We start from the raw sequence: 20203 nt of genomic DNA, 5'->3' as shown, positions 1-20203 counted from the left end.
AATAAACTATGTGAAATGCAATTTTGACAGCTTTTCAATAGATGTAATTAAAGGAATAATTGTATGTTTTATTGTATTAATATAAAAAAGGTTTATTGTGCTATAATTATCAAAAATGATATAAATCGCATGTTTTGCAGTTCACATTGAGTCCAGTAGGTGGCAGTGATGTATCTATTTGGTTTCAAAAATACCAAAAGTATGAAAGACGAAGAAGAAAGGCGCAGGTGGGTGTTGGACACTGTACGAACTCCTGCAGTTAGTCATAAAGTCATTCAGATTCAGTAATATGAGTAAGACAGTGCTATTGCGTGTTTCGGTCAATGAGCGGATCAGCAGCGCCGCCGAAGACATCATGCTGCGGCTGGAATCGGGTGAAGAACCGATTGAACTTCCCACACTGAGGATTTTGCTAACCGAGCGGCTAACGATAGCTGCGGGGCAGATCATCGCTCTGTTCGAGAAAATCGTGTTGGATTTCGAAGATACGCTGCGGCAATCAGAGCAGAAGGTCTGCCGTCAGAAAAAACTACTGGATGCCGTCCTGAAGCCAACAGTGCAGCTGGAAAGAGCAGGTCAGTCCGGCTAAACGACACTCGAACATGCTAGCTTTAGCCAAACGTCCGTATTCTGTATTATCTAACGAAAAACAAACAAACAAACACTATGGCATCAGCAACGCTAAAGCTTGACCGTTGAAGACCTATACAGACATCAACTATTGTGTTTTTTGTTGGAAAAGTGCTATGTAAATAAAGTTTGATTTGATTTAAGCGGAAAAAACAGACGGACCCATAACTGCGACAGCTATGAACTTGTTTGTGATGTAGTTTCTTATTATCAAACATCTGCAAAACCAAAAGGCAATTCGAACTAATTTGATTTTTGAAATTTGTACAATTTATTAAACCAAAAGGCCTTTGAATTGATGTTTCCTTTTATCTTATACCGGGTTTGTTTTATTTTTTATATTTTTCTGCAATGTGTGCACATTTCATTTCCCTCTGAGACATTCACATTGTTGTTGTATTATGCTGTTTGTCAATAAAGTTTTTAAAAAGTGTCTTAATTTTTTAAATAAACTTTATTGACAAAACAAACATTATACAAAACATGACAACTATACCCGGTGCAAATTCGTTGGGAATATACAAAAACAGATTATTTAACTTGCCAGGGGACTGAAAGCAAGATAAAAGCAGAAATACTTTAAAAAATTTTAAAAAAAAATCACTTTTCTCACATTTCAAATGAGACCAAACTTCCACTGTTTCATCAGCTTTTCTGTTGGTGCAAGATTCAGTGCTTTTACATACAGTATCATCTTTGTGAGAAACCTAAAACCTTCTGCTTTTGTTGTAGTTAGCATATTTAGTTGTAATTATGTATACATTAAATACAATTTCTGTTTTAATTTACCATTTGTATTTGATTATTGTTAAATTGTTTTTATTCTTTTTTATGTTTTATTATTCTTGTTTACTTGTCTTTATACTTTTGTTATTGTAATATTTATTGATTTGTCACTGTGTAGAGCACTTAGATGGTGGTGGAAGGTGCTCAATAAATGAAAGTGAAAGAATATAAATAAAATATTCAAAAACTACATGTTCATAGGATAATTCTCACAGATGGGTGGTTACAAAATGAGTCAAGGCCTTCCAGAATGTCTAAGTGAATATTAAATAATAATTTAAAAAGACACGTCTTTAATTTATTGGAGACCAAATAATTTGTGGGGCAAAGACTAAACTTACTCCAGTATGAGGTAACATTGGGGTTTGTGGCAATCAGATGTTAATTAGTTATTTGGAAACCTTTTTTTGTTATATGAAAACACGTTTTTTTTCCACAACAATTACATTTTAGATTTTAAGAACATGGAATATTGAAGAGAAAACATCTACATAGATTTGTGACATGACTAGGGAAAGCTGCTATGACCAATGCAAACTCTGTAGGATACCTACGTAGTTCATAGATGGGAGGAGATTGTCTATCATTTTATCTTGTGAGTTTATCAGCTGTGTTGCAAGATAATTGTTATTTTCAAACCAATTTTTAAGAAAAAATCACTACTTTTTGTTTAATTGCATGCATTTAAATGCAATATGCTTCCATAAAAAACTTGTTTAACTCAAAAATTCACTTTCTACGCCCTTAAAAATCAAATTGTATTGTAACAATGAAGTTATTTACAGTTAATGGTTACCCTTTTGTTGTTGTTTTATTGACAGTAGGAAATCCCTGCCTTTGAAATAAAGGTATTCTTTATGGTAAATGAAAATGTAGAATTTAAGATTTACATGAAAAATGTTGATGGAATCCCCAAATCCCCAATTTTTTCCCATTTTTATCAAATCAAATATTGCTTGTATAGCACTTTTTCGACCAACGTAGATCAAAGTGCTTCACATTAAAACAGTTTTTTACTTTTAAAAACCAAGTAAATAAATACAGCATGTCCAATTCCCTCCCTCCTACCCCCCCACACAGCAAAATCTCAGTTTTTACTAAGCATAATAAACGTGCATCTCACCATCAGCTTCTCTGCTAATTGTTTTTAATGAATAATGAAAATAAAATTATTTATTTTAAGTCAAATTATGATAACTCTTTGTTTCACTGTTTTTCACAGAGATCCAGCAGACGACAGATAATAAAGAGAACCTTTCTTCTGGGCAGTTGACCCAAAGCAACAGTCTGGACCTCAGCGGACCGCTGATCAAACAGAATCTGGAAGAAAACACGGTAATTCCCATTAAAGGCTTGGATCTGGATGCCTTTTTACCCCCTCTGTCTCCTGAAGAAGCTCCAGACCCCATGGAACACTTCTGGTTGATAGAAAACGAATTGTACTTTGGTGAAATGCAGAGCATGAGGGCAACACCCAAACCAGAAAGCTTCCCTTGTTCATTGTGCGGTCTGACGTTCAGCTCAATAGCAGCTCTCGGGTTCCATTTGAAAGTTCACAAGTCCAAGAAGAAACCGAAACCGCGTCGCTTGTCCGACTATGAGAGATTCTCAAAACTGTCCCTGAAACTGTATAAACCAGTCAACGCCGTGGAAAACGTCTTCACTTGCAGCGACTGCAACCAAACCTTCAAGTTTCGGTCGATGCTGAGGAAGCATATCTGCGGCCAAGACACCAAGCCTCCCTTGGACTCTCACTGCTGGCCAGTCGAGTCTCCTGCTGAAATAAAAAGTGAACTGCCTTTGGAGTCAGATGAACCTTTTGAAAAGCAGGCTGGAGCGTCGGACAGGCTCAAAGAGGTGGGTACTGGGCCCGTGACCTTTAAAGAGGAGCTGGTGGAAGCAGAAATCTCCGAGGTCGTGATCGGTCCGGCCGCCGACAAAGAAGAGGACGAGAAACCGCAGACCTCTCAACTTTATCACAGCCAGAGGGACGTTCACCAAGCGGCTCCGGGTGGACCAGAACCGGGTCCCGATCCACTCGCAGGAGGGAAAGCCGACGTGGACGATGGAGGCGAAGGAACCAGTCAGAGCTCCTCAGACTGCCGCCCTGCTGTACCAGGGGCCCCCAGCAGCTCCGCAGCGTGGCCCTCAGAGGAGCGGCCTTTGAAGTGCCCCTTTTGTAGCAAGACGTTCATAACGGAGTTTAACATGAAAATTCACGTGTCGATGCACACGGGTCGGAGCTTTTGGTAGGAGCTCCGGAAAACCGACATTCAGCTTTTAAAATGTTTTTTTCAACCAAAATCCAAATTTTCAAAGATTATAACAAGTAATTTAAAATGAACATATATGGAACTTTAATTGGTGAAATTATAAAATCTTTCTTTAAAAATGTAATTTATTGATTTATTTCAAGCTTTAAAATCATTCTGGAATAAAAATGACAAATGAGACCATTTCAGAAATAAAGTAATGTGACAACAATATTTCAGAATTTCTCTTAATGAAAACAGATTCTTGTGTTTTCTGAATCAATATTCATGTTTGAAGTAATTTCATTTTAATGACTAGATTATTTTAACCGCGCTGTCGTCAGAACTCCTATAAAAATATAAATTATATAAAAGGAACTTTTATCAGTGAAATCGATCATAACAATATTAATTTATTTCCAGCATTAAGAATCATTTAAAAATACAATAAAAAATATAAAACGTTAAAATTTAGATGAATAGGGATATGAATAAAATAAGAAAAATGTCATTTGATGAATTGATTTGTTTTTTCTAAATCCCGCCTCCATCAGAACTACTGATGGAGCGGAGGTTCTGGCTGGACCAGACCGGTCCGATCTGCAGCTGAAATTTGCTGCCAGAACCAGGAGGAGGACTGACCTCATTCAAGCGTCATTTTGATATTTACCGTTTTCCCCTTTAGGGGACGCTACAGCGAAGCATCCCCCTCCAACCGGTCCTGTTCTCTGCCTCCTCCTCCTCACAATGGCCACCTTCATCGTCCTTCACTCTTTGGTCTTCCTGTAAGCCTTGATTTTTTTTTTAGAGGCAGGGGAATGAATTTTTAAACTCTGTTTCACGTTCTAATATCATCTTAAAACTCATGAGTTAAATTTTTTTTTTAAATCTAAAACCAAATCATTACTTATTTAAAAAAAAAAGTTTTCATTGCAGCTATGATTGCCTTAAAAGGAAAAATTAAAAATGAAATTTTAGAAATTGCTTTAAAAGCAAATCATTTTATGGATGAGGTTCAACATTCTGCATTTTCCAGTAAAGACTGAAAAGCCAGCCGTAGCTTTGACAGACTTCTTACTTTATCAGACTTTCATGCCTCGCAGACGTGAATCTGTGGTTTGGTTATAGCCTTTATGTGAGCAACAACAACTAACGCCTACAAAAAAAAACACCAAACCCTTTTTTTTCTCCCCTTATCCAAGGATTGAAGTGTCTTGACTTGTGTAAATGATGATTAATGAAAAGTTCCAATTTTTTGCACAGATTTGGAATTTTGTTGATGTATTCTAATATTTTCCTAATCAGTTTACTTCTAAATGTAATTGTTTATTTTTAATTGCGCATGAGTGTAATATACATTTTCTTTATTTGGACAAACTGTAGTGGTTTTTTTTATTGTTATGCTGGTGCTGGCATCGTGTAAAGTGTTTAAGAGAAATCAATACATCCATTACAACTGTACTCTTCCTGTTACATTTGCTTCTTTTTCTCATTTATAGGAAAAACATTACCAGGTATTTTGAGGAGTTTCAGAACAGAAATTTGAGAATAACTGTTGAAAATATTAGTTTTATTACTGGCCTCACAAGACAAATCAATTCTAGAATGTCAAAGATTTGTTGTCAAAGTAAAAAAACAAAACAAACATGAACGCATTCATATTTCCATTTCAGGTTAAATTGTTGCCAATCCGGTTGTACAGATGAGTGCATTTAAGACCCAAAGATGATGTTTTTTTGGACATTTTTCTGATTCTGAATGTCATGTAGGAAGATAATCAAGCTCAAAATTGCATCTCTGAGCATTTCTTCATTCAAATCATTGAGAATCAGGAACAGACAAAAAGATGCAGCTTGGAAAAACCATATTTAACTTACTGATGCATCCACTTGTAGACGACTCAATGCATGAAAGTCTTGTGTTTTCCTCAAAATTTACCGTTTTAACATTGATAGAATCCGGAAAAAATAGGGGATTAATGTTGAAGTTCGGGTACTTTCAGATCTTTAAGTTGTAAATAAACTGAATCATGAACATTCCCAGTGGTTTTAGCAGCAAGGCTGACCTGCATAATAAAACTGTGATAAATGATTGGAAAAAATCGCAGGTCTTTATTATTTTTAAAGAAGTGTTGGACAGTTGACAGATGGGGTCCGTTGTAGTTAAGGGTGACGAGTCGGTTTTCCAGCATGAATGTATTTAAGTTGAAGGAAAAGGCATCGATACTACAGCTTAGGAGAATCTAACAGCAAACTGCTGAAAACCATCAGAACTTTACTACATTTGAAGTAACTTTACCCATTGATACAAAAGTTTAAGAAACATTGAGTTTGGTAGAATAACAACAAAAAACCGGGTTTATAATTTAAAGCCGCAAAATGTGTCGTATAGGCAGCAGGCGCCCTCGTTGCCCCCTCCTCACTGGCTGTGTGGCTGCAACACCCCCCTAGCGCTTCCCTTCTGCCCCCCTGGTCAGAGCTGCACATGAAATGTTAATGGAAAAAAAAAACTTTTCAAAATGTTGGCATTTCTGTTGGATTTTTCTATCTCCATAGCAACCATTTGAGTTTTTGGTCTCCTTGGGGTGAAGAACAAGTCGGTGTCATTTTTAGAAGAATCTGCTAAAATAAATTTTGGGATTTCCTTGGCAACTGATGTTTTTCGTTAACCACACCCACATTCCTATCATGTTCACATCGTACATTATATTGTTTCGTTCAGCTCGAGCCAACGATTCACGTATTTAGTTTCCACAGTAAAAAATGTGGGAGCAACTTTTGCTAGCTCGCAACTCTAACGCTATTCAAAACCGTAAAACTTTATTGTTAACATTTGATGCTCCTGGAGTTATGAAGTCATAAATCAAAATCCCTGAGAGGGGGTTTAATGTTGTAGTAGGTACTAAAGGTTATTTTTGGAGGGGAGGGTTCAAGAAAATAAATTTATTCCTGAGGTCAAAGGTCAACATTTGTGGTTGTAGTCTTAAGCTGGTGGTAGGTGTGCCAATTTTTGTGAGAATTGCTCAAATCAATTTTTTCCCCGCATGTTGTGCAAAAAATGTGAACATCCCCAAGTTTCACACTCTACCACCCAATGGCCACCAAGCCGTAGATCCTATGGCCATCCCATAATAATTTCAAAATTTCTTTTGGATATCGCTGACGTGTTAAGAGACGAGAACTTGTCCAAGTTTTTAGGCAAATGTCCTGAGACACCAGCAGGGGGCGCTGCCACACTTCATTCTTAGGTCCCAGTGGGATGAATGAAATCGGGGTGAACTTCTTCCTGCGGCCGGGTCCCACCGGGAGCCACAGAGATCCCCTTGGAGGTCGGTTCTCCGTTGTGCACCTTCATGTGCGAGTCCAGAGAGCGCTTCTCTTGGTAGCTCTTCCCACAAACCTCGCACCTGAACGGTTTCTCGCCGGTGTGCGTGAGCATGTGTCTCTTCAGGTCGATCTTCTGGACGAAGCCTTTGCTGCAGAGCTGGCAGATGAACGCTTTCTCCTTCTTGTGGAACCTCTCGTGCGTCTCCAGTGAGATCTTCTGCCGGAACCTTTTGCCACAAAGGCTGCAGATGAAGGGCTTTTCGCCGGTGTGGATCCTCATGTGGGAGTCCAGATTGCCGATCTGTCTGAAGCTCTTGTTGCAGACTCTGCAGGTGTAGGGTTTCTCCCCTGTGTGGATCCTCTTGTGGACATCTAGATGTTGGCTCATGGTGAACTTCTTGCCACAGACCTCACAGGGGTAAATCCTGGGTTTTCCTCCCGTGTGGCTTTTGATGTGCCTCTTCAGGACGGTGTTTTCAATAAAGGTCTTTCCACAGAATTCGCAGATGTAAGGCCTCTCCCCAGCGTGCAGCCGCATGTGTCTCTCCAGGGAACCTTTCCTGGGGAATTCCTTACCGCAGTCTTTGCACCTGAAGGGTTTCTGGCCGGTGTGCGTCCTCATGTGGATCTCCATGTCTCGGAAGTTGACGCCACAGATTTCGCAGACCCTGCTTGTTTCTCTGTGACTCTGAAGGTGGAGCTGCAGACTCTCCAAAGAGTCGGCGCGCTCCCCACAAATACCGCAAAGGAAGTCGGGGTCGTCTGAATGTGTCTCGGCGTGCCGGAGCAGGTTGCCCTTATTGTGAAAGGAATTCCCGCAGACCTTGCAGGAATGAGAAGGGGTCAGGCTTGGTTTCCTGCGTTTGGCTCTTTTGGTCGGCTGGTTGTGGCTTTGGACGTGCCGCCTCAGCTCCGCGCTCGTCTGAAAGCCTTCATCACAGACTGTGCAGCTGAATGGCATCTGCTCTTCATGAGCCTTCATGTGCCGCTCCGAGGAGCTGCTATGGCTGGACTCTTCATCGCAGACCGTGCACGCGAAAAGCTTCTCTGCTGTGTGAGTTTTCATGTGAGTCACCATATTGCCCTTCTGGTTGAAACCCTTGTGGCAGAACCGGCAGTTAAAGGGTTTCTCCCCGGTGTGCAGTCGCATGTGGGTCTCCTGCGCTCTGATCGACGGGAACTTCTTGCCACAGATGTTGCACGTCCTGCTGGTGTCGCGGTGGCTTTGGAGATGTTGTCTCAGGCTGTTGCCGGGCTTCAAACCTTCCCCGCACACACCACAGACACACTTGGATTCGCTGGAGTGTTTCTCTGCGTGCTTCAGCAGAAAACCTCTCCCATGGAACAACTGTCCACACACTCTGCAGCTGTGAGATGATCCCTCTGCCGAACCGATGTCCTCGTCTGCGGGTGGATCTTCTGGAGAGGCGGGCTGGTGCTTCAGTCCGTGGGCCGTCTCTGTCCTGGAGGACGTGTTCTGCATGGTCTCCTTCTGCTGTTCCTTCACCGCAACATCCGGTTTCAGACTTTTGCCATCAGAAAGGCTGACGGACAAGCAGAAATCTATAGAGAAAACAAAACTTTGACTTTAAATTGCATTAACAAATAAATTTTGAGTTATGAATCAGATACAGGAAGTTCATACGTCATACATGAAGAAACACTAAACACTACCGCAGTATTCCAATTGTACCTGCTTTTTGTGTTTTTCTTTTTAAAGACCGGCTTCAATGAAAATTGTGTTCTTGTGGCATTTTTCTGGAGGGCATATATTAAGAAAATTAAGTTTAAAATTGCATTTCTGAGTATTGATTTATTCTACTACTTATACGGCTGGTTCGCTCCGGTATAGCTCGTCATTGTTGTTGCACCTGTGATGCTAGGTTGGGAGTGTGAGAGGGTGTAAGCTAGTGGGAGAATGTGTGTGATAAGGGGGCAAAAAAAACAAGGGGAAGAGGGTGGGGTTGCTTTGCCCCAACACTTCCACCCGCAACTCAGAGGTGAATTTCTAACAAACTCTTGCCGCTTTGCAGATTTTTAAATCTTGGCTGAAAACAGCTTAATCCTAATGAAAAGACCACTGCTTATAAAATAATTTGGTTAAATTTCCCTGTTAATAAATTTCATTCATAATGAACTTCTAACCTGGAGGAGCACACAAAAATGTTGAATTGCAAAGAGCCATACCTGACCCATTTACATATAGTTTTAAGATCAGATTGTTCATATATACTTATTAACATCTAGAATTGACCAAAAATAATAAGAATATAAGATGTCCTGCAGGTTTGCGGGTTATATAAAATTTTTTTTAATAAATCTTAAAATGTTATTCCTGCAGTTTTAAAATCTAACGCATAGTAAAAAAATTACAACTAAAAAAACGCATCCTACAATCTTAATCTAAAAAGATATATTTTAAAAACAATGATCCAACAATTATACTAATAAAGTAGGGTGACAAAAAGAATTTGTTGTTGATCTTTTAGTACTGTAAAAAACGCACCTCTTAACTTTGATGCGGGACCAACTCCCGGACAGGCTTCAGGGTCCTGCGGTTTCTCCGCCGCTCTGCTGACCTCGAAGGCGGTGAGGATGAGCTCCACGGCCGCGGTGATCCGCTTCATCACCAGCTGCTTTAGCTCGTCCAGGCCGGTCTGGCTGCGCTCCTGCAGCAGCCGCAAGATCTCTTTAGCGACCTCTGCTAACTGCTGCTCAACGGTAGTCTTCAGGCTGTGCTTCCCAGGCCGCTTTTTGGGCATTTTCTGCTTTTTTAAACACCTGACCAAGAGAAAAATGTAAACACTACAGTAACCCTGCGCAACTTCCGGGATCGTTGTTGCGTCATGACGTGTTACGCTGGTCTCTGTGACGCTACGACGCAAGATTTTCAGAGAAAAGGCCAAATTTAGTTTTTTCCACAGTAAATTACAAAAATAAAAAATACATAACAATACAATATAAGAATAAGAATCCGTTCCAAATACATAACATTGTTTTTACCTGTTGAAAATCTTAACTATTTAGAACAAAATTACATGTAATGTACATTTTTAAATGAACTGTTTAAATAAAGCAATCACAGAAGGAAATAAATAACTACAATAAAAAAATAAACTAGAAAAATAGAAATCCGAGAGTTAACTTATATCACTAATCCAAAAGATTTACAGATGTTAATCGTTTTTGAGACTTTGTATTTTTTGAAGCAGAAATTCATTTTGAATATTGCTACAGTCCAAATTGCAGTAAGAAGAATTCAGGTTTTTATTAGCAAATTAACTTTGTGAACATGAATTTAAACCATGGATAAAAACATTTTTAAAAAGAAAGCATCACGATCTTTGTGTTCATAACTATGACAACCAAATATTACGTTTTTAGGCCGAATTTAGTTTATTTTGGTCTCTACTGACTTAAAGAGGTAAATTTCTGAGTTATATTTTGTATCGTATGTTTTTTTTAAGGAATAGATGAGGGTGTTTATATAAAAAGTATGCATATTTTATGTGCCTAAACTGATTTGCACAGTATTTTGAAATTTCGATTTTGTCATAAAAATAGCATCTTAAACTGTCTTTTATTTTTTTTATTTTTTTTAATATGACTTATACAAAAAATATTTACCATCTAATTTTATGTCTGAGTAAAAAAATGAAATATTTGCTGCCGTTGGGGAGCTAAAATATCGCATTAGAAGCATAAAAGCAACTATATTGTGTTTATAACCAAATTTTAACAAAACAAAATCTTTTCATATGACTTCATGTTGTAGCAATTCTTTCTAGTTTTTTAAAAGAGTCAAAGATTTCATTTGGAACAACCATAACATCACCAAAATCTCTACAAAAAAATGTTTCAATGAAGGGATACTTTATTTCAAAATTTGGTTTGAAGAAACTTTATTTAAAAAATTAAGAAATTACAGGCACAGTTCAACAAAAATGTGATGAATATGAAAAATAAAGGTAACATTTTTTTTCCCATTTGAGGTACGAGATGTTTATGCGTGTTTGCTGATATTGTTGAACCTTCCTTTTTGGTGACACAAAAAGCTGAAACACAAAGAAACTTATGTTTTTTCTTTTGAGAATCGTCAGGTACAATCCGACACTGAACTCCCAATCAAATGAAAGCTTCTTTTAATTTAATAATTAAAATCTAAACTTTCTGAAATTCACAGAACTGTCTGAAACTGAAAGGATAAAGTTCACATAGGGAGGTTATAAATGATTTTAGACGGCTGTCAAAGCAAACGCTTCTGAAACGTTGAGGTCAGAGCCAATAAGAACTTAGAAACTGCAGCAGAAAGAGAAGAACACCCTAGACTCCCAAAATGGTCCTGAAGGTATTTCTATATAACCTCTTCTGTCAGAAAACAGAGAAATATTTACCTCTGAATGACTAAAAACATCAACCCCCAACATTTCTCTTTTATATGATCCAAATCTCTGTTTTGAGATAATGTAACACTTCTGTATCTTCAACGGAAACCCCAAAAAAAGGAACCAAGAGAAACGAAATTCTGATAGTCTTTAAATGCTTATTTTTTATTTGAGTTTTATCTGCTGTAGCTGTAAAATAAATAAGTCTGATATATTCAAATCCCACAACTTTTACCCCCTCAAATGCAGCTCCTCAAGACTTGATAAAAAATAAATCCAAACTTTTAAAGGAAGGAGGCTAAAGAAAAGCTGCAAATATGGCTGACAAAAAAAAGTAGTTAGTTTTTCTTTTAACACACATGAGAACCACCGTTTAATCCAGAAGGAGGAAAGATTAACTTTCCAACTCGAGCACGTTCACAGCATTTGGCTTCGTCTGGTCCTGTGTTTGTCCTTGGTCGGAACAGTTGTTCGTTTTCTCACGTTTGCCTCGTCTTCGGCTTTCTTTAACTCCTCTTTCTTTGACTTTGAAACGCTCCTGAATCTTTTTCTCCCTGTCGTGGCTCCTGGTCCTTCTCTTTTCAAAATGCGTCTGGAGGTGCCGCGTCAGATCATCACCAGCGCTGCACTCTTCTCCACTCAGACCACAAACCTGTTTGGCCTTTTGCTGGTGACTTTTCAAATGTTTGAGCAGAACCCTGTGAGTCTTTAAGGTTTTCTTCGATTTAAAAGACTTTTTATTTGAACTCGCTTCAGCTGCTGCCGCTTCTTTGTTGTAGTCATCGCTGTCTTCGGTCTCAGAGGACAACACGGTTTGCACCTCCTGATCAGAGTTTAGGGTTTGCGGTTGAGCGGGCGACTGCAGGGCATCTAGCGGCTTTGCAGCCTGCTTAGAATGGTAGGTAAACCCGATGATCTCGAGTTTGTGGAGTTCCCGGAGCTGCACCTTCTGCTGTTCCTCTTTGGCACACATAAGAACGTTTTCTTGGTCTGGGATCTGATCCTTGGGTTGGCAGGGTGCTGCTTCTTTTCCTGACAACATCTGCTGTGTGAGACAGTCTGCAAAAAAACACAAACATATGGGATTAACACACATAGTAGTTCCACATTACAAAACGCAAACTTAAAGTCCCCACTCCAATCTTCTGATCTATTTTTAAGGCGTTCCGGCGGTCTTTTAATTATGATTATGCTGTTGTTATCCACTCATACAGTGACTGCAATTATGTGATTCAATTACTCTAGTAAGAACATTACATAAAAGACAAACATAGTTTAGCAACATAAACATATTTCATTTACAAAACTGACTATTTATAAAAATCTGAAACATATGAAGTTTTGTGATCAATAAAGGAAAAAAAGTGTGGATGTTTATGAATGTCATAACTATTTGAACTGTAAATTCAATGTTATTCAATTTAGTACATTTTTAATCCAGCTATTATTTTGTTAATGTCTCACTGAGCCTATAGGTTTTGAAAGAAAAAAAGCTGATTAGGTTTTAGGCATGTTTGGGAAAAATGTTACACTATCTAAACATAAGATTGTATTTATCCTAAATTATCTATCAATTCCAATAAAACAGACATACAATCATAATTTTAGCAAAATATTATATACGTAAGTGAAAATGCTCAGGAAAGGTCCTCTTACTATAAATAAATGAAAGGAAAGTCACTTAAAAAATATGTTTGGCCTCTATAGAAAAATTAAAAATATTCAATTGAAAGTTATCAAAGCCAAAAGTTTTGAAATGTATTACTTCTAATTAGCAGGCCCCTATTTTATTGTTATTTTTTATATCAAAAGTTTTATATTGTGTTGGTTATTCTGTTATTGTTAAACAATTATATGAGGAAAATGTGTTTCCATGTTTAAACTACACTAGTTAGTACTTTGACTACTGTACTGATGTTAATAACAATAACAACAATAATAATAATATTTAAACAAAGCTGTCAGAGTTCAAAAATAATATTTCAGGGGTTTTACATTTGAAAACTGTTTAGAAAAACTATATTGAAATAACAACTAATGTTTTATTTCTGATCCAGTTCCGCTTTGTCAAATGACCTCATCTTCAAAAATCCCCGTTTTTCTGTTAAATGTAAGTGTTTTAATATTTACTTATCCTCCTGAAGACAGCACAAAGCTACCACTGTTCATCTTTTGCACTGTACAGCTGAATTTAAAGGCGCTGCTCACCTATGAGGGGCGCATCCCATTCCCTGGATGGTTGGTGGAGTTTGCAGAGCAGCGCGTGCTGGCGGGAGATCACTTCACGACTCTGAGCCGCTTCGCGTTCGTATTTCAAAATCGTATTTTCAAACACCGATAGAATTTCTTCAAGCGCTGCGTTTAGCCGCTGTCTGGCAATCAACCGCATGTTTTCAAGCTCAGACATGTTTACACACAACCAGAAACGACAGCTGACACTGGAATGTTAGAAAGCAAGTGTGCTAGTTGGTTAATGAATGGACATTTCCGTTTCCGGTGTAAATAAATAACTTTCCGGAATCCTTCAAAATAAGTGACATATTTGAAATTACAAATGTCCCTTTTTTGGATTTTTGCAACGATGATATAAAAAAAAGTTGAACACTTTTTTGATTTATTCTTTCTGACTTGATTTTTTAGCTCTGGTTAACTTGTAATACAATTATTGACCCATTTATATTTCCAAATTATTAGATTTGGAATAGAAAGAGAAAATAAAACAACATAATTAAGTGTTTACAAGTTAATATTATTTGCAAAATATTAAATTCATAAATGTTGTTTTTGAAAATGCCCCCAGTTTTTTTTGGATTTAAAAATGAAGTACCTCTGTGGAAATTTCCTTTGAAAGAATGCGAAATACATAAAGCCCATGTTTTTTTAAATTTCTTGTACAATTTCCTCAACAATAGATTTTAATTTGCATATTTATTTATTTATTTTCTACATGAAATTTTATTACAAGTGTCCCTGATTATACTTTCTATTTCCTTGTGCGACCTGGTTCTTTTAATGGTTTTTGGCTAAAGGTGTACACCCTCCAGATCATGTTAAAAGGTCATACTTGTGGCGTTGTTCCAGTAAATAAAACTTTTGCGTAAAATAAAAACAACATTATTAGAAAAGTGTTTTTCCCTACGCATATTTAAAATATGAAATATTAGAAAAGAATCAGGATAGTGTTTTCATTACTGAAGTTTTCAAATTTTACCCAGGCAGAACCTGATTAGTTGAATGAATTAATTTATCAATATCATTGTACTTTTGTAGTTCTGGGTAATTGCTGAAAGGAAACATATCAAGTTTGATCAAAAGAATAATATACTTTAATTGAATTTTAAAAAGCAAATACCTTTTAAATGTAGAAGACAGAGGTAGACTTTTTTACGTACAAGAAAATTAGTAGCCTATGGGAGGTCAGTTACTAAAAAAGGTTTGAAAACTAGAAAGATATAATATCTATAGAATCAGTTTTAAAAAGAACCACATTGCCTTTGTTAAACCATGACCACATCCAATCAGATGTTTGGAACAGTCAATTAAAATTCTACTTGGAACAGGGAAATACTGAAAGCGTATGACTAGAACACAGTTTCTATTTAATAGGAAAATTTCCTGCTTACATTTTTTGCAAGACAGGAGGAAGACAAAACAAGGTATATACCACATACATACAGAATACATTAATTATTATTTTAAACTTTTTTAATTGTGGAAAGATGCTAAGTAATTAACAAAATGCAAAAAAGAAAAGTGTGAACAGACAGAAAATGTCACTGCTAAAATGTTATCAAGATAGAAATACCAGAAGCCAAACTAAGCCCTTCATTTGCTGCTCTTTTATTCTCTCCTTGTTAACCTGAGGGCACCAATGGCGGATCTGTTTCCACAAAAGCACCTAAAAATTAATTTGTTCAGAAAGGAAAGCCTTCACCAATGCAATATTTTTTTTATTTTTTCCCCTCTAACCTACGTTGTATGAGATATACATTTAAAGTGTGAAATAAAAATGAATGATTACATTTAATGACTTTAAACGACCTTTTTCTCTGTTTTCTGCTGGGGCGTCTGGTATTTCCGTTTACATCCACTAGAGGGAGTATTCCAGTTTTTAGAAGGTGAAGCGCAGTCGACGAAGAAGAAGAAAGAATGGGAACTGTTGTTTTCGTCTTTCCAATTGGATCTGTCAGAGATCTAAAATAAGAGCAAAATGCGCACTATTCAACTTTTGCGGGTGTCGATATACGAGCAGATGACCGCCGCCGCTGATGCAGTTTTACAACAGCTGCAGAAGGAGGAAAAAGCAGCTAAACTGCGGCCGCTGCGAGCTCTGCTGTATGAGCGGCTAACAGCAGCCGCGGAGGAAATCGTTGGTCTGTTACAGAAAACTGTGGCGGATTATGAAGACAGAATCCAGCGGTCAGAGGAGGAAAACTGCCGCCAAAGGGAGATTTTAGATGCCGTCTTAAAACCCGAAGTCAGGTTGCACAGGCTTGATCAAAAGCCGCTGTTTTCACACGGAGGACCGACAGCCAACGGAGCAGCTGAGACTTCCGCTCAGCTTCAGAATAAAAGCACGACCAGCGACAGTGAAGAGTCTGAAAATGAGCAAAAGGTTGCAAGCAGTGGTGGGTAGAACATCCTAAATGTGTTCACAACTTAAATACCCGCTTTGATAATATTTTGATTTATTTTAAAGGTGTTCCCAGTGGTCTTTTAATATTCATTATACAGTTTTTAGCCAAAATGATAAAACATTTTTTAGGTTTTGTTGGACATAGTTTCTGCAGAGCAGCAGGAGTTCATTAGAAATTCACCTCGGAGTTGTCACAAATAATCTCTTTTCAAAGAACATTTGAAACAGATGGATATCAGGAAGTACGGGCAGGCTTACTTGACTCTAATGGTCCAACCAACAACTCAAAGGCAAATTTCTAACGAATTACTGCTGCATTGCAGAAATACACCTTAATATTCAACAACATCCATGCATGTCACACTGTTTAGCTTATAAAAGTCTCTTTTGCTCAGCTATTCTGAGCTCAATTTTCACAACAGCTGTTATATTTTGTGGTTGGTGTGAATGTTTCAGATATCCTACCCTATCTTCATTTTATTTAACCTTTTGGCATTCAGAATGAACAGCAAAGTAAGCATCTTATTGTGCAGGGAAACCTGTTTCCTTACTGTGGATATATATTAAAAAAAAAAACTTTGAATCCTGTCTAAATATAATGACAGGTTTTGGTTTTTGGCTGAAAAAGCTTCTGAGAATTTAGGATGGGCTTTCAAAATGGATCACAAGATGATCGAAGTGGGACTTAAATATTTTTAACTCTCGCAACAACAACAACAACAACAAAAAACTAACATTTAAAGCTCTTTAATAACCTGTAATGAATGAATTAATCCACTTTGATGTGTTGTTTAATTTGCATTTCAGATGTCTTATACCCCAGCATTCTGGTGGATACAGACTTCCAGTCATCAATCCTGAGCCGGTCCAACTCTGAAAATAATAGTTCCTCTCCGTCTTCGCCTCTTTCTACCGCCATGTCCTACCACGCGCCCATCTCTTCATGCAGTGATGAGGATTTTGACTGCAGTCAGGAAGCTCAAAGTCAGATCTCTGCATCTGTTCCAAAGAGGAAAAGGGGCCGGCCCCGTCTAACGAAGCCCGTGGTCCAAACCAAACGCAAGCGCTCGGGGCCAAGTCAGACATTCAACTGTTTTGTTTGTGGACAAACTCTGCAGGGCAAAGGTTTCCTGTTAAAACACGTCCTAAGTGTCTGCGCCGGCCCCCAGGACAATCGCTGCGGTTACTGCGGTGAGTTTTTAAACTCAGCCGACGGCTTAACGGCTCACCTGCGGTTTCACCAGAAGACCAGCAAGACCTGCTCCTTCTGCGGGAAAACCTTCACCTCCATCCTGGCGCAGGAGCTGCACGTTCGCCTGCACACTGGAGAAAAGCCCTACAGCTGCCACGTCTGTGGTAAAAAGTTCACCCAGAAGGGCAACCTCACGTCTCACCTCCACGTGCACGCCTCGGAGAAACCTTTCAAATGTAAGGCGTGCCCCCGCGCCTTCTGCCACCTGACATCGCTGGAGCGCCATGTGAGGGAGCACAGCCAAAATGTGCTGCACACCTGCACCGTCTGCAGCCAGGAGTTCGGAAAGCTGTCCGCCCTGCGGAAGCACACGGCGGCTCATGAGACAGACGGGACCCAGAAATCCAAGAGGTGTCGCAGCTCCGCACCGTCTTACTGCTGCAAAGTCTGCAACGATTCTTTCGACAGAAAGACCCTCTTGGAGAAGCATGCAGAGACGCACCTGCAGGATCCAGACTGCTGCTGTGCGATTTGCGGTTACCAGTACGAGTCCACCGACAGTCTCATTTCTCACTTGCGCTCTCATCGCGACGCCCGCAGCACCTGCGACACCTGCGGGAAATCCTTCCCCGGCTACTCCGCCCTGCTGATGCACTTGAGGATCCACACCGGAGAAAAGCCGTTCACCTGCAGCTACTGCGGCAAGGCCTTCAACCAGACCGGCAACCTAAAGACGCACCTGAAGATACACACGGGCGAGCGCGCCTTTTCCTGCAGCATCTGCGGCAAGGGCTTCACCCAGAAACAAACGCTGGACACGCACATCCGCTTTCACAACAAGGAGAGGCGCTTCCTGTGCCAGGTGTGCGGGAAGGGCTTCATGCAGGAAGTGGACCTGAAGAGGCACATCCTGATCCACACCGGGGAGAAGCCGTACATCTGCAGCGTGTGCGGGAAAAGTTTCCAGGCTAAACGGTCACTGAACGGGCACCTCAAGGGGCATTCGGCTGAGGGAAAGGATGCCGGTCCAAACGCAGAGAACAGCAGTGAATCCCAGAGTTTTGACAGCTCAAACCCAGGATATCTTCAGCTGTAGAAACTAAGATGTTTGAGTTATGTTGTCTTCTGTATATTGGATCAGTTCATCTTTTTTTTTTTTTTTTTAAAGCAAACCATTTTTTAAACTGAATTTTGCATCCAGTAGCAAATCCCTGAGCAAACGCCACAAAAACACACTTTGAGAACACAACATCTCTGTTTTCCGCTGTTTGGATGTTGACAACCTTCCCTTTTATTGCATCTGTTTCTAGTTTTCATCAATGCTGTTACTTCTAACGTGTAAAACACTGCAGATGACCTGTTATTGTTGCTCCAAAGTAATCTCTTACCTTAAAATCACAAAATTGTAAAAGCATTATACATGAGTTCTGTTTTACTCTCAAACACTTACTATATATTAAGTAAAAAGAACATCAAAAATGCTGAAATAATGCTTAAGAAAGCAGTTTATGTCCGAAATCCCTCACTACTCCGTAACCCTTAAAACACTGGATGGTGCGGGACTACCTAGTGTTCTGGATTACACTATATTCATTTTTTTAAAGGAAATACATTCTGTTGTTTTTATATTAAAAATGTGATGAAAGTTGTTCCGTTTTAATCACTTGTTACTGTCGTTTCAGCTTCTCACCACACAACACACACATTTGGCTTCAGTTTCCGGGCAGATTTCATCCTGATCCAACACTTTTGCCTTTTAAAACCACTTTATATTTAAACAGTTTTACATTTTCAAGCAGGTGTAGTTTTAGAACGCACCATAAATGATTATTTAACTGAAAAGAAAACTGAATAAATTTGTATATCAAATCCATTCAGTAGTTTGACAGTAATATGCAGCCTTTATGAGCTATACCGACAACAACACAAAGAAAACACCCCTTTAATCCTTAACACAACAGGAATGAGGTTCGGCTAAATCCATTACACCTACCAGTAATTTTAGTCGGTGACTCTTGATGTTCTGCATATTAGGAAACGTCAAACCTTTTAGGGGTTGATTTTGTTTTCTAAACAAAATCTATTCTTGATTCAGATATCTGGATTCAGGTCAGATCTCAGTACTAGTTCTGTTAGATCTAAGTGGAGCATTTGATACTGTTGATCACCTGATCCTTGTAAACAGACTTAAAAGTCTAGGAGTTTCAGGGACTGTTCTCAAGTGGTTCGAGTCGTATCTCATGGAGAGAAGCTTTATGGTAAGCATGGACACATATTTTTCTGGGGTCCATGAAATTAATTGTGGTGTGCCTCAAGGTTCCGTCCTTGGCCCCTTGCTTTTTAACATTTACATGCTTCCTTTGGGGAATGTCATCAGGAGCCACAACATCAGTTTTCATAGCTATGCTGATGATACCCAGCTGTACATAGCTATGTCTCCTGATGACACAAGACCAATAGAAGCACTTTTTAACTGTATTTTAGATGTAAAATTATGGATGGCAAATAATTTTCTGCAGCTCAACCAGGAAAAAACTGAAATTTTAGTTATTGGTCCTGAAGCCAAGAGGGAGAAACAGTTTCTGAAGCTACAGGAACTTTCCTTAAGTCATTCGGAAGCAGTCAGAAACCTGGGCGTTATCTTTGACTCTAAGCTGACTTTTATCCCACATATAAAACAGGTGGTTAAAACTGGCTTTTATCATCTCAAAAATCTGGCTAGAGTCCGCCCACTACTCTCTCTTGTTAATATGGAGATGCTAATGCATGCTTTTATCATGAGTAAAGTTGATTACTGTAACGCCCTGCTTGCTGGTCTTCCAAAAACAAATATTAGGAACCTTCAGCTTCTCCAGAATTCTGCTGCACGAGTTCTTACAAAGACCAGGAGGCGAGCTCACATCACCCCAATTTTAAAATCCCTGCATTGGCTCCCCATATGCTTCAGGATTGATTTTAAGATACTTTTAACAGTTTTTAAATGTCTTAACGGTCTT

At 38.9% G+C, this 20203-nt stretch overlaps 3 protein-coding genes and 1 long non-coding RNA gene across 4 annotated transcripts; 2 read left to right on the top strand and 2 right to left on the bottom strand.

The window, feature by feature from the left end:
• The first annotated feature begins 153 nt into the window (after window positions 1-153).
• LOC111948189 (uncharacterized) lies at window positions 154-5129 on the top strand. The gene is made up of 2 exons (XM_023959906.2): window positions 154-575; window positions 2639-5129. The coding sequence occupies exons 1-2, from the start codon at window positions 290-292 to the stop codon at window positions 3667-3669; spliced, it is 1317 nt and encodes a 438-aa protein (XP_023815674.1). The 5' UTR covers window positions 154-289; the 3' UTR covers window positions 3670-5129.
• An 88-nt stretch (window positions 5130-5217) lies between these two features.
• LOC110015849 (uncharacterized) lies at window positions 5218-9850 on the bottom strand. Its single transcript, XM_020706946.3, has 2 exons — window positions 9501-9850; window positions 5218-8557 (listed from the first exon to the last, which is right to left on the bottom strand). The coding sequence occupies exons 1-2, from the start codon at window positions 9754-9756 to the stop codon at window positions 6912-6914; spliced, it is 1902 nt and encodes a 633-aa protein (XP_020562605.1). The 5' UTR covers window positions 9757-9850; the 3' UTR covers window positions 5218-6911.
• A 1029-nt stretch (window positions 9851-10879) lies between these two features.
• On the bottom strand, window positions 10880-13875 carry LOC101164237 (uncharacterized). The gene is made up of 2 exons (XR_013658930.1): window positions 13588-13875; window positions 10880-12438 (listed from the first exon to the last, which is right to left on the bottom strand). It is a non-coding gene; the product is annotated as an uncharacterized LOC101164237 (long non-coding RNA).
• Window positions 13876-15445: 1570 nt separating this feature from the next.
• Window positions 15446-18856, top strand: LOC101163750 (uncharacterized). Its single transcript, XM_020706948.3, has 2 exons — window positions 15446-16007; window positions 16823-18856. Exons 1-2 carry the CDS (start codon window positions 15590-15592, stop codon window positions 18301-18303), a joined length of 1899 nt encoding a protein of 632 aa, XP_020562607.1. The 5' UTR covers window positions 15446-15589; the 3' UTR covers window positions 18304-18856.
• The last annotated feature ends 1347 nt before the right edge of the window (window positions 18857-20203 follow it).

This window comes from Oryzias latipes, chromosome 11 (genome assembly GCF_053564925.1).
Source record: "Oryzias latipes strain Hd-rR chromosome 11, Olatipes_Hd-rR_3.1".
NCBI lineage: Eukaryota > Metazoa > Chordata > Actinopteri > Beloniformes > Adrianichthyidae > Oryzias > Oryzias latipes.
Note: the sequence above shows the minus strand (reverse complement) of the source record. Positions and strands in the feature narration are given on the sequence as shown.

What these genes read in the sequence shown, in the direction of transcription:
- LOC111948189 (XM_023959906.2), top strand. Translation starts at nt 290, where the DNA reads ATGAGTAAGACAGTGCTATTGCGTGTTTCGGTCAATGAGCGGATCAGC. An exon ending in AGTGCAGCTGGAAAGAGCAG is followed by an intron (nt 576 to 2,638) that starts GTCAGTCCGGCT and finishes TGTTTTTCACAG; the next exon opens with AGATCCAGCAGACGACAGAT.
- LOC110015849 (XM_020706946.3), bottom strand. Translation starts at nt 9,756, where the DNA reads ATGCCCAAAAAGCGGCCTGGGAAGCACAGCCTGAAGACTACCGTTGAG. An exon ending in TCCCGCATCAAAGTTAAGAG is followed by an intron (nt 8,558 to 9,500) that starts GTGCGTTTTTTA and finishes TTTTCTCTATAG; the next exon opens with ATTTCTGCTTGTCCGTCAGC.
- LOC101163750 (XM_020706948.3), top strand. Translation starts at nt 15,590, where the DNA reads ATGCGCACTATTCAACTTTTGCGGGTGTCGATATACGAGCAGATGACC. An exon ending in GCAAAAGGTTGCAAGCAGTG is followed by an intron (nt 16,008 to 16,822) that starts GTGGGTAGAACA and finishes TTTGCATTTCAG; the next exon opens with ATGTCTTATACCCCAGCATT.